At 40.6% G+C, this 14766-nt stretch overlaps 1 protein-coding gene across 2 annotated transcripts in view; it reads left to right on the top strand.

Annotated features, from left to right (window-relative positions):
* ptprn2 (protein tyrosine phosphatase receptor type N2) overlaps positions 1 to 14766 on the top strand; it is a 1022449-nt gene that overhangs the window by 355868 nt on the left and 651815 nt on the right. For both annotated transcript variants that reach the window (XM_073054872.1, XM_073054874.1), the window contains exon 5: positions 13259 to 13415. In XM_073054872.1, coding sequence (XP_072910973.1) covers positions 13259 to 13415 — 157 coding nt within the window. The remainder of the gene's footprint in view (positions 1 to 13258; positions 13416 to 14766) is intronic.

Raw genomic sequence — 14766 nt, forward strand, 5'->3', positions numbered from 1 at the left:
GATGATACGAAGATTGGTGGAGTGATAGGTAATGTTGTGGAAACAGGTAGGATGCAGGAGGATTAGACAGATTAGGAGAATGGGTAAGAAAGTGGCAAATAAAATACAATGTTGGAAAATGCATGGTCATGCTCTTTGGTAGTAGAAATAAATGTGTAGACTATTTTCTAAACGGGGAGGAAATCCAGAAATCTGAAATGGAGAGAAACTTGGGGGTTCTTGTGCAGAACACCCTGAAGGTTAACTTGCCGGTTGAGTGGGTGATGAGGAATGCAAATGCCATGTTAGCATTCATTTCAAGAGGCCTAGAATACAAGAGCAGGGATGTGATGCTGGGGCTTTACAAGGCACTGGTGAGGCCTCACCTTGAATATTGTGAACACTTTTGTGCCCCTCATCTTAGAAAAGAAGTGCAGGCTTTGGAGAGGGTCCAGAGGAGGTTCACGAGGATGACTCCAGGAATGAAAGGGTTATCATATGAGAAACATTTAATGGCTCTGGGTCTGTACTCGCTGGAATTTAGAGGGATGAGGGGGGGATCTCATTGAAACCTTTCGAAAGTTGAAAGACCTATACAGAGTAGATGTGGAAAAGATGTTTCCCATGGTGGGAGTGTCTAGGACAAGAGGGCACAGCCTCAGGATAGAGGGCCCCCTTTCAAAACAGATGCGGAGAAATTTCTTTAGCCAAAGGGTGGTGAATTTGTGAAGTTTGCTACCATATGCAGCTGTGGAAGCCAAGTCATTGGATGTACTTAGGGCAGAGATTGATAGGTTTTTGACTGGACATGGCATCAAAGGTTACGGAGAGAAGGCTGGGAACTGGGGTTGAGGAGAAAAAAAATGGATCAGACATGATTGAAGGGCAGTGTAGACTCGATGGGCCAGATGGCCTAGTTCTGCTCTGATGTCTTATCGTCTTATGCCATCTGGTCTTATACTAAGGAAAGGGTGTAAGACTATTGAGGTGGAAGTGCAGAGCTGCAGAACAACCGTGATCTTGCTCCGTGGCCAAGAGGCTATGTAGCCCTACTGCAGTTCCTAATCTGTACGTCATGTAACTCAGTGTGGTCACTGGCTCGTTCTTTGTTCTTTGCAGCCAGTTTCAGTCTGTGCCCTCAAAAATGAACTGAAAGAAAATAAATTACAGGACTATGGGAAAGGGGCAGGGGTGGGGGGATAGAGTTCAGATATAGAATGTTAATGCCCTTTGAGTCTGCTTTAATTTAGTTTGCTTATCAGAATCAGAATCAGGTTTAATATTATTGGGTCACGATGGCGTAGCCGATCAACAGCGAAGTCCTGCAGACAGTTCACAGAACTACTTATTTAAAAAAAAATACTTTTACTGCTGTGTGCGATTGGAGCCTTAGTCTACATTTTGATAATGTGTCTTTGGGCTGACTGAGTGATCTGGTGCTTTTGCTGCATTTGAGGGAATCCGGTGTGGTTGAGAGCGAGGTTCAGAACAGAGTATGTGGCCTAATGGAGCACGAATAAATGATCGGCTCTAATGCTTGCCGATTAAAGCATCGAGCAAGACTGAAATCAACAAGGACGAGAGCAGTGGGCAAGCAGGTGCTCAGCGCCATCTGCCTGCGCGTGACTGGTCTCCTTCCTCTCAGTCACTGTTGTCGGAAGAAGTTGCTGGAGTCTTGGGTCTTGGGCAGGGTTTAATCAGCGTGGTTTGTAGATTGGGCTCGTTTTTAGAGAACTCTGCAGTTCAGGTTATTTGTGTTTTGGTTAAAACTTTTTTATTGCTAGATTGTGCGATTTTGATCAGGGCACTTCAACACGGTCTGTCTCTGCAGCCTGCAGTTAATGAACGACTCAGTGCTAAATTGAACTGAACTTGACCGCACTGAACATTCCGAGACTGTTTAATATTCTGTGTGTTACTTGCTCATTTTTTTTTTCCGTTTACACGATTTGTTCTTTTTCTCATGCGTAGGGTGTTTGATGTTTTTCCTTGAATGGATTCCACGCTGATTCTTTGTTTCTTGGCCGCTGGTAGAGAGAAGAATCTCAGGGTTGTGTACTGTATGCATACTTTGATAATAAATGTACTTGTTGTTGAGGCCTCCGTCAGTCAGAGTTGACCATGGATACTGCGTCCTAGCTGTCTAGATACACAAGCCTGGGCAGTTCAATATGGAGAGCAAGCTGTTGCCCAGGTAGCTCCCCTTTCTCCGCATCTGATGACCCAAAGGAATGGCAGAGACCGACACAGTTTGGTACCAGCAGCGTTGCAGGAGTTACCAGACAGCGTTGAACTCAATGTAGGGCTGCCTTAGAGATTCTAGCTCCAGATTTTACCCTCGGGTATTACCCCTGAAGCCTTCCCCATGAGTGTGTTTAGCTCCAAGGCAGCGGAGGTTTGAGATCAGAGTTTTCCTTCTCCTAGATGAGCTGCCAACCATGGCTGACAAGCCCCATCTGTCTGAAGTGACTGGTTTTATTGTGCCAGTAACCCGCCTTTGCCCCTTCTCCTGTCAGTAGAAATGGTTCTGCCAGGCTTAGTAGCTAAGCCATACATAAAGGCCAGGAGCTGGACTTGGGTGTCAGAGGTAATTTGAGGTGCACATCATTGGGAGCATTTAATAGAGCCTGTCCCCATTACCACCCCTGGCTATAACAACCTTAAGGAATCAAATGTACTTAGAATCTTAGGAATTTGTTGTTTTCTGGTAGCAGTACAAAATACTATAAATTACAATTAGAAATATAAAATACATATAAGGAAAAACTCAATTAAATAAATGGTGCAAAAAGAGAAATCTGACCATGGGTGAGAAGTAGCTGCTTCTAAAAGCTTGTGAGTGTGTCTTCAGGCTCCTGCATCTCCTCTGATGGTAGCAATATGAAGAGGGCACATCCTGGGTGATGGGGATCCTTAATGATGGATGTCGAATGTATTTTATGTATCATGGTAACAGTTCTACGGTACTGCGCAAAAGTCTTAGTCACATACTGTATATACATAAAGCAAGGCTGATGACTTTTGTACAGTACTGTCAATGTAGAGTGGAGAGTAAGTTTGTAAATCTGGCAGGACCAGAGTGTTAGGAATGGTGAGGGCGGAATACCGCGGGAGGTGTGTGGGACAGGTGGTAGAGAAGGACTGCCAGGGGCTGGGGGGTGTGGTGCACGTGTGGACACACCCAGCCCTGAGACACCAGGCAAGGTTATTTAATTGAAAACAATTGGTTTATTGATCATTACAACTTCCTGCTCCATCCCTTCTTCCTTTCCCTTTTCCCAACCATGATTCCCCTTTCCCTGACCCCTTCCACTTTCAGTCCACAATAGAGAACCAGATCAGAATCAAGTTTATCATCACTTATATGTATAATTTTTTTGTGGCAGCAATACAGTGCAACACATATAATTACTATAGTACTGTACAACAGTATTAGGCAGTGTGTGTGTGTGTGTGTGTGTGTGTGTGTGTGTGCGTGCGTGCGTGCGTGCGTGCGTGCGTGCAGGAAAATGTGAGTAAACATTGTCACAATATAATCACAGTGATTGTTGAGTGGTTTTCCTTGTCGGGTTATGGGAAAAAATTGATTGTGTTTCTATAAGGGGACAGACTAGAAATTTTGCTGCTTCTACGTAAGATGATCAAACTTGGTGAAGGTACCAACATGTGATGCTGTACGTCTCTTCTGTTGCATCTTCCACCCACCAAACCTTCTTAGCTGACTGTCAAGAGACTAGATGAATGTCTTGATTCTATCTCACCACAATCCTGTCTCTAGAGAAGACAAGAGCCGCTTGAAACATTAAGAAATAGACACAGTGCTAGTTCAAATGGCTCCTTGAGCCTTCTCTGCCATTAACTCAAATCTACAACCAACCTCTCACCTTGATTCATCCAGAAATTATCATCATACTCTTGTAAGCTGCACATTTGGCTTTCTGTTCTATACTAGAGCTCTGCAGTGTCATTGCGTCAGCCCATTCACTCTCTACCCCTCTCTTTCTGTACCCTTGCTGACACTGAATTCCAGATCATTACTGCTCTCAATGCAAATAAAATGTTTCCTCATTTCCTCTTTGCATCCTTTGTCAAAAATGTCAAACCTTGAACCATTCACAGCTAGGAACGGCATCTCACTATCAGCCCTGGCTAAGCCCTGCATGATTGGGTTCAACTCTGCCAAATCCCTTGACCTTCATAGACTCAAGGGATTCTGCAGATGTTGGAAATCTTGAACAATACACACAAAATGCTGGAGGAACTCAGCAGATGAGACAGCATCAATGGAACATCGATTGTTTATTTACCTCCGTAGATGCTGCTTCATGAGTTAGATCACAAGACCATAGGGGAAGAACTACACCATTCGGCCCATCAACTCTGCTCTGCCGTTCCATCATGGCTGATCTATTATCCCTCTCAACCCCATTCTCCTGCCTTTTCCACGTAAGCTTTGATGTCATGACCATTCCAGAATCCATCGACCTCCACTGAAAATGTACCCAATAACATGGCTGTGACAATGAATTCCACAGATTCACCACTGTCTGGCTAAATATATTCCTCTTCAGCTCTGTTCTAAAGGGATGTCCATCTATTCTGAGGCTGTGCCCCCTGGCCTCTGGCTCTAGACTTTCCAACTGCTGGAAATATCCTCCCTACCTAAGCCTTTCAAGAGTCAGAAGGCTTCATCCACCATTTTGCGTGTGCTGTTCTGAACCTTCATTGGTGCTAGGAGAACAATCCTTGATTCTGAAGACTAATTTTATCACTGAACTCCCTACAGCACAATACAGTCGCCTCAGCCCACAATGCTGTGCGGAATAGGCACTTACCTTACAAACTCCCTTGGGTTACCCATAGCCCTCTATTTTTCTAAGCCCCATGTACCTATCCAAGAGTCTCTTAAAAGACACCTGTGTCTTCTTGAACTCCCATAGTCTTTCTGGTGAAGCTACTCCCATTGTACCGTTGGGTAGGGAGTACCAGGATTTAGACCCAGTGCCAATCAAGAATATATTTCTAAGTCAGGACGGTTTGTTTCCTGGAGGAGAATACATAGTTAGTTGTATTCCTCAGTGCTTGCTGCTCTTGTAACTCTTATTGCAGTGGTGGTAGGTTTGGAAGGCGCACTCTGACTGCACATAGTACATGGATAGGAGAGGTTTAGAAGGCTATGGGCCAAACATGGGCAGGTGGCACTAGCTGTCTGGGAAACACAGTTAGCATGGATGAGGTTGTTGTGAAGTGAACAAAGTTACCGTAGAAACACTGAAGCTAGTGGATTATAAAAATGGCAGCTTAAGTCACTAGCTCCTCCAGAAAATTGCGTATTAAGCCCTGTTAACCCATCAAGTATAATATTTTTTGAAAAATATTTGAACTGAAAAGAGGGGCAAGAATGGGGAAAAGGAATGGAAATAAAAAAAGCGACACTGCGGAGCCTGCGACCGAGAGGAGTGCAGCAAGCGGCTCTCCTACCCGACCGCGTGCTAGCGACGCGGACGCTGGGCCTCACTCAGGCGAAGTGGCGAATATCTTCGAAATCCTGAAAGAAATAATGGAGGTCCAGAAAGATATAAAGCAGCAGCTCTGTGATATTAAGTCAGAGCTCACCAGCGTCAATCAAAAAATAGTGGTGGCAGAGACTCGAATTGAGAAGGTAGAAGATGGCATTCAAAACGTGGAACGGATACTGAGTAAGACAATAAAAATATTGCATCACCAAGAAGGTAAATTGCTTGACCTGGAGGGAAGATCACGACGGAAAAATATCAGAATCTACAATGTTCCCGAAGGAGCGGAGGGCTCGTCTATGACAGAATTTGTCGGAAAGTTACTGAGGGATGCGCTGGAGCTTCCCTCGGCTATGGAGCTGGAAGTCGAAAGAGCCCACCGTGTGCTCGTCCCAAAACCTACCCGGGATAGAAAGCCACACTCAATAATAATTAAATTCCTTCAGTACAGCACCAAGGCGCAGATTCTACAAAGGGCCTGGGGTAAGAAGAGAGTGTTTTACGATGATAAATTAATATATTTGGACCAAGATTACCCCCCCCCCCCCCGCGGTCCTGCAGAAATGCAAAGAATACTCTGAAGTAAAGCGAGTACTAAAGCAAAGCAAGATTAGATTTCAAACTCAGTACCCTGTTAAACTTCAAGTATTTTGTGACAACGGGACACGGTTGTACCAGACAGCGGAAGAGGCGACTACAGACATGAAGGCCAGAGGGTTGCCTGTTAGCATCACCAAAACGAAGGAAAACCTGGCTGAAGAATTATCCCGCTCCGCTTGGGGAAATAGTGCGAGAATCGAGAAGGCAGGAGATGGGAGGAGGCCGAGAGAAATATATCAGGAAGAGACCGGGAGTTTCCCAAAGACAGTTCTCACCCCCTTCAGAAGAGCCATAAGGTTTGGCTAACTTTAAAAAAAGTTGAAAAGCTAAACGGAAGCAAAAGTACACGATGATATACCTATCTTGAGAAATACTTATTATAATGTGGATTTTATATTACTTAGTTATTATTCTTTATTCGCTCACTTACTCCTTTTTCCCCACCAAAATGAGAATATATATATGCATGCATATATGTATATGTATGTAGTGTGTGTGTGTGTGTGTGTGTGTGTGTATATAGGAGGAGTACACAGGGAAATCTTTTCTGTGTAATGGATTTGTTCACTGACTTTTATGAATACTACAATGGGGGCCCTCAACTCACAAATAGGAGGGGTTATCCCCCACAGCTAGACATTTCCTCTAGCTCAACACAGGGTCATTTACTAGAGACCTCAGCCTTGGAATCACACGTTTGTTGCCTTTTTTGTTATTATTTGCGTTTCTTGGTTCTTATTTGTTCAGAGAGTAGATTGATTAAGTTTTATTCTAATTTCAATGATACATTAACAGATAGATATAGATGGCTAAGGACAAGGTAAAACTCATTATTTTAATGTCAAAGGGCTATTAAATCCAATCGAATGTAAAAGAATTTCATCCAAAGTGAAAAAAGAACAAGGCCATGTAGTATATTTACAGGAAACTCATTTAAGTAATAATGAACATAAAAAACTAAAGAGAATGGGCTTCACTAATCTGTTTTTCTTCTCATATAAATCAGGACATAGGAGAGGAGTTGCTATTCTTATCTCAAGTAAGCTAAATTTTGAAAAAGTATTCGAAATGGGAGATAAAGAGGGCAGATATATCCTGGTAAGGGGGGAATATAGATGGAAGTTCAGTTACTCTATTGAAGTTCAGTTACACACCCCCGGGAAGTGATATTGGTTTCTTTCAGAAAATTACTGATATTATGGTAATGGAAACAGAAGGTCTCCTGATATGTGGGGGAGACTCAAATTTACAATTACAACCAAACTTAGACTCTTCCAATAGAAAAACCTATGAAACAAAATCTTTACATAAGAAAGTTAATAAACTTTTTGAGGATGTTGGTTTAATTGATATGTGGAGGGACCTTTTCCCTGACAGAAGGGATTACACTCATTATTCTGCTCCCCATTCTGTATATACAAGAATAGACTATTTCATAACATTTGGAAAAGACAAAGACAAATTAAACACCTGAGGAATTGGGACAATAGATGTAAGTGACCATGCACCTATATATTTATCTGTTGATTTTGACCTACAACCAAAAACTACTATTTGGAAACTAAATTCAAGTCTACTCAATGATCTGTACTTTAAGGAACAAATTAAAAAAGAAATTGGTTTCCACTTAGAATTTAATGATAATGGAGATGTTTCACCTCCCATTTTATGGGATACTCTGAAGGCAGTCATAAGAGGGAAAATTATAGCAATATCTTCATATAAGTAAAAAAAGGAATAAAACATTAGAGGAATTACAAAATAGGCTGAGGAACTAGAGAAAAAACACAAATTGAATTTGGCACAGGATACATTAGGGGAAATTAAAAGAATTAGGAATGAAATAAATAGTTTGGCTATGCAAGAAATCAGGAAAAACTTAATGTTTCTGATATAGAGACATTATGAATGTGGATCGAAATCTATGAAAATACTGGCGTGGAAACTGAAAAAAAAGATAGCAGAAAATACAATTCATAGAATTAGGGACCCAAGAACGAAAACGATAAAAAATAAGCTAAGTGAAATTCAAGAAGCTTTTGAAGTGTTTTACAAAACTCTATATTCCAAAGTTCCAGGGTAAGCATAACCCATATTGACATCTTCTTGAATTCTCTAGAGTTACCCACTTTAAGCGAAGAACAAAATAGAACGATGACTGCTGACATAACTGAAGTTGAATTAAAAGCTGCAATTAGTAGGCTTAAGTTAAGCAAGTCACCAGGATCAGATGGGTATATGGCAGAATGGTACAAAGAATTTTAAAATGAGTTAATTCCTGTTTTACTCCCCACACTGAACTGGGCTCTAAAAAAGACACAAATGCCACCCAGTTGGAAGGAAGCGATAATCTCAGCTATACCGAAAGAAGGCAAAGATAAAATGGAATGCGGGTCATTTAGAGCAATATCCGTTCTTAATGTAGATTATAGATTATTTACCTCCATCATGGCCAAACGACTAGAGGAGTTTCTACCCATACTGATATGTAATGATCAGACAGGTTTTATACGACAATGCCAGACACAAGACAATATATGAAGGACACTTCACATTATGGATCATATGCAAAAAAATAAAATCAAAGCAATAGTGAAAGTGTGGACGCTGAAAAAGCATTTGATTCAGTTAATTGGAATTTTCTTTACAGAGTTTTACATAGATTTAGTTTCCAAGACGCAATTATTAAAACTATACAGACACTATATGGCAATCCTACTGCTAGGATTAAAATCAATGGATATTTATCAAATAGTCTTACCTTAGAAAGGGGCACGAGACAGGGTTGTGCATGGTCACCGCTACTCTTCGTGTTATATCTGGAACCATTAGCTCAATACATCAGACAAAATGAAGATATCAGGGGAATTACTATTAAAGGGACAGAGCATAAATTGGCTTGTTATGCGGATGACATTTTGATCTATCTAGGGCAACCAACATACTCTTTACCTAAATTGATGCAATCCTTTGAACAATATGGTCAGTTATCAGGATACAAGATCAACATAGATAAAACCCAATTACGTTCATGTTACTATAGCCCACCAAGAGAAATTGAAAGTTGGTACCCCTGGGCATGGCACACAGAGTCTTTCAAATATTTGGGCATCATTATGCCAAAAGATTTGGCAAAATTATCAGAATGTAATTATCAGCCTTTATATAAAAAAATTAAGGAAGATGTGGCAAGATGGAACCTGATTCCATTTTTCAGTCTCAGTTCAAGGATTGAGTCTACTAAAACGAATATACTGCCCAGACTGTTATATCTCTTTCAGACCCTACCAATAGAGATTAATCAAACTCAATTCAATGAATGGAACAAGATGATATATAAGGTATATTTGGCAGGGTAAAAGGCCTAGACTTCGTCTCAAAACTTTGCAATTAGCAAAGGAAAAGGGGGGATGGGGTTTGCCTTCTTTTAGAGATTATTATTTTGCAGCACAGTTGAGAGCTGTGATATGTTGGTGCAACCCATCATATGACGCTCAATGGAAAAACATTGAGCAGCGGGTTCTTCCCATCCCCATACAAGCAATTTTGGCTGATAACAACCTGCAAAGGTACATAAATACTATTGATAACCCATGGGTAAAATTGACTCTTAAAATATGGAAAACTACTATAAAAGAATATAATCTAGAGGGAGATATTGCAATTCTTAAATGGTGTGCATATGACTCGGGTTTTACACCAAATAAATTGGATGCTAGATTTAAGGACTGGACAGCTAAAGGAATAACAGTTCTTTGCAACATAATGAAAGAAGGAACACTGTTCAGTTTTGAAATGCTTAAAGAGAAACACTTATTAGAAAAACAAGATTTCTATTGGTATTTACAGATGTGACAATTTGTTAATAAGACCCTTAAAAATGTAACCAAGGCAAGTACATGCTTGATAGAGCTCTTTAGGAAAGCATATAATTCAGATAATGTTAGTAGACTCATTTCAAGCATGTATAAGGGGTTGTCAAATCTTAAAACACATTCGACTTCATACATTAAAACAAACTAGGAGAAGGAAGGAGGGATAATTATATCTGAGGAAGAATGGACAACAATATTGAGGTATCAATGGAAGTGTACCAGTTCACAGAAATGGAGGGAGTTTGGATGGAAAAAACTTGATAAGGTATTTTATTACACCCTCTCAGAAATCCCATTATGATAGTAACCTCCCTGTTTGCTGGAGAAATTGTGGAAATCAAAATGCAGATCATTATCATATTTCTTGGACTGCCCTGTTATTAAAAATTATGGGAGGGGGATACACAATGCCCTACAAGACATCTTTAAATGTGAAATACCCTTGGAGAGTAAGACCATATATTTTGGATATATACCTCAAGAATGGTTGAAAAGAGATAAATATTTAATGAATATACAGTTGGTGGCTGGTAAAAAGACTCTTACTAGGAAATGGTTATCACAGGAGAGCCCAACTTTAAATACATGGATGGAAATTACAATGGACATTTACAAAATGGAGAAGATAACAGCATCTGTTAATCATAAGCTGGAACAATTTGATTCATACTGGGAAAAATGGTTTAACTACATAATGCCTCATAGGCCTGATTTTATTCTCACAAATCAATGAATCTGTTGTAAAAAAAAGAAAGATCACTCCCTACTTGTACATAGTTCTTTCCTTTTGCTTGTTTTTTCTCTCCACTCTTTTCTATAAGTGTATACCTCAGATAAATACTATGTGGAGATTTGTGATGTGTATGATTATATGATATATATGTACAATGTCTGAAATACATCTTATGGAAATGTTTGTTTGATGATGAACTTCAATAAAAAAAATAAATTACAAAAAAAAAGTGAGCCGGCATTTACCACTTCATCTGGCAGTTCATTCCACACTCCCACCACTCTCTGTGTGAAGAAGCCCCCCCCCCCCCTAATGTTCTCTTTAAACTTTTCCCCCTTCACCCTTAACCCATGTCCTCTGGTTTTTTTTTCTCCCCTAGCCTCAGTGGAAAAAGCCTGCTTGCATTCACTCTATCTATACCCATCATAATTTTATATACCTCTATCAAGTCTCCCCTCATTCTTCTACGCTCCAGGGAATAAAGTCCTAACCTATTCAACCTTTCTCTGTAACTCAGTTTCTCAAGTCCCAGCAACATCCTTGTAAACCTTCTCTGCACTCTTTCAACCTTATTAATATCCTTCCTGTAATTCGATGACCAAAACTGCACACAATACTCCAAATTCGGCCTCACCAATGCCTTATACAACCTCACCATAACATTCCAACTCTTATACTCAATACTTTGATTTATAAAGGCCAATGTACCAAAAGCTCTCTTTACAAACCTATCTACCTGTGATGCTACTTTTAGGGAATTTTGTATTTGTATTCCTAGATCCCTCTGTTCTACTGCACTCCTCAGTGTCCTACCATTTACCTTGTATGTTCTACCTTGGTTTCTCCTTCCAAAGTGCAATACCTCACACTTGTCTGTATTAAACTCCATCTGCCATTTTTCAGCCCATTTTTCCAGCTGGTCTAGATCCCTCTGCAAGCTTTGAAAACCTTTCTCACTGTCCACTACATCTCCAATCTTTGTATCATCAGCAAATTTGCTGATCCAATTTTTCACATTATCATCCAAATCATTGATATAGATGACAAATAACAATGGGACGCAGTACTGATCCCTGTGGCACACCATTAATCATAGGCTTCCACTCAGAGAAGCAATCCTCCACTACCACTCTCTGACTTCTCCCATTGAGCCAATGTCTAATCCAATTTACTACCTCACCATGTATACCTAGCCACTGACTCTTCCTAATTAACCTCCTATGTGGGACCTTGACAAAGGCCTTACTGAAGTCCATGTAGACAACATCCACTGCCTTCCCTTAATCCACTTTCCTTTTAATCTCCTTGAAAAACTCTAATAGGTTTGTTAAACATGACCTACCACGCACAAAGCTGTGTTGACTCTCCCTAATATGTCCCTGTCTTTCTAAATACTTGTAGATCCTGTCTCTTAGTATTCCTTCCAATAATTTACCCACTACCGATGTCAAACTTACCAGCCTGTAATTTCCCAGATTACTTTTAGAGCCTTTTTTAAACAACAGAACAACATGAGCTGTCCTCCAATCCTCCGGCACCTCACTGACATTTTAAATATATCTGCCAGGGCCCCTGTGATTTCAACACTAGTCTCCTTCAAGGTCCGAGGGAATACCCTGTCAGGTCCTGGGGATTTATCTACTGATTTGCCTCAAGATAGCAAGCACCTCCTCCTCTTCAATCTGTATAGGTTCCATGACCTCACTACTTGTTAGCCTTATTTCCATTGACTCCATGCCAGTTTCCTTAGTAAATACAGATGCAAAAAAACTATTTTAGCTCTCCCCCCATTTCTTTTGGTTCTATGCATAGCCGACCACTCTGATCTTCAAGAGGACCCTTACTATCCTTTTGCTCTTAATGTACCTGTAGAAGCTCTTTGGATTATCCTTCACCTTGACTGCCAAAGTTACCTCATGTCTTCTTTTAGCCCTTCTGATTTCTTTCTTAAGTTTTTTTGCACTTTTTATACTCCTCAAGTAGCTTATTTGCTCCCTGTTTCCTGTACATGTCACATCTTTCTCTTCTTCTTTATCAGAGTTCCAATATCCCTAGAGAACCAAGGTTCCTTATTTTTATTCATTTTGCCTTTACTCCTGACAGGAACATACAAACTCTGCACTCTCAGAATTTCTCCTTTGAAGGCCTCCCACCTACCAACGACATCCTTGCCAGAGAACAACCTGTCCCAATCTACCAAACAGATCTAATGAAAATGCTCTATGTGAGCCCATTTCCACCATTTTTCATTTGATCCTATGGCTTTACTATTCTTCATCCAACAATATCAATAACCTTATCCACCACCAAATTGGTAGTTATTATGCATCCTCTAAAGCAAGACTAAAGGATTAAAAACTCCTTCCTGGTGAATAAAATGCTTTGGATTGAAGCAGTATCAGACCCATGACTCTTTAGTTGCTAAGTGAGCAGGTCTGTTGTGTTTTATGATATGCCGTGACCTGCTCAGTCAATTAATGCTGAACTGTTGCAAGTCATTGCTTGAATGTCACTTGCAGTTTAACTCTTGTGACTGCTAATTCTTAATTGTTTAGGGCTACAAAGCAACAGATGGCAAGCGAGGAGAATTATGAAGGGACAGAAGATGGTGACCTGCAAAGATTCAAGTCCCTACATCAATATCTTCAGTTGCTCAGCGCTTTATCCCAGCCTGATAATCCCATGTCATCTCATAAGACCAGAAGTTACAAGGTTAGTATTGATTTTCCTTATTCCATTTTAAAATGGTCAGTAATATATAAATGCCCTTGACAGTTACTTCCACAGAAAACTAAAGCAAGTTACAATATATAGCGGCAATGATTCTTTTTAATGGAAGGAATTGTACACCTTACTGTTGTCTTGGGAAGCAGGCAGAGCATAAGAAAATCAAATTTCAGCTGGTCTGATTACACCTCCAGAGAGAGAAAGAGTTCACATTTCAGGTTGACAAACGTTCCTCTGAACTGGAAGAAGTCAGAGATGTATCACATTTCCAGAAAGTTCCATCAGGGAAGGAAACCAGAAGGAATGTTCATAAGACCATAAGACTTAGGAGCAGAATTAGGCCATTCAGTCCATTGAGTCTGCTGCAACTTTCCATCATGGCTGATTTATTATCCATCTTAACTCCATTCTCCTGTCTTCTCCCTGTAATCTTTGACGCCCTTACTAATCAGCCTCTGCTGTAAATATACCCAATGACCTGGCCTCCACAGCCATCCTTGACAATGAATTCCACAGATTCTCCACCCTCTGGCTATAGAAATTCCTCTTCATCTCAGTTCTAAAAGCATGACCTTATATTCTGAGGCTGTGCCTGTGGCAGAGCAGACACCAGCAGGTACAAAAGCAAAATGGCACACAGATGTTGGCTTTCTGAAATAAAACCTGAGGATGCTGGAAATGTTAAACCGGTGAGGCAACAAATAGGGAGAGAGAATGCCCATATTTCAGGCCAAATATCTTTCAACAGGTCTGAGAACTTCTATCCTGCTGGTGAAACTAAGGAAACAAAAGATGAAGACATGCAAGTGGAAGGGCAGAGCTCCTGTACACTGATCTTCCATTTTTGTTTGCCAATCCCATTCCTATCTCCTTTCTCCTCACCCCATCATGCATTAGCTCCTACCTTCCATCCTGCACTGCACTTCCATTCTTTCTTCTAATCCCCCTCCCCAACCAAATTCCCTGCATCTATATATCATTATTATCTTTCTCTATCCCCAACAAATGGAAGTATTAATGGATGCTTGATTCTCTCTCCACAGCTGCCTCCTGACATTCTGAATGTTTTTTCTGTCTATGCATTGGATTTTTTTACGCATTACAGCAGTCATGAACGTTTTGCAGGAAGTTTTTTTGTTGCTCAATTTACAAGGGAAAACTTTTCCCGTGCTCTCATCAGATCGGTGGGCAAAGGAGGCTTTTGACACATCGACCTTCATCAGTCATGGCACTGACTATAAAAGTTGAGAAGTCGTGGTTTTACAAAACGCTGATGAGACCACAACTGGAGTATTGTGTTCAGTTTTGATCGCCCTGCTGTAGGAAAGATGTTGTT

The sequence above is a fragment of the Hemitrygon akajei genome, chromosome 8 (genome assembly GCF_048418815.1).
Source record: "Hemitrygon akajei chromosome 8, sHemAka1.3, whole genome shotgun sequence".
Taxonomy (NCBI): domain Eukaryota; kingdom Metazoa; phylum Chordata; class Chondrichthyes; order Myliobatiformes; family Dasyatidae; genus Hemitrygon; species Hemitrygon akajei.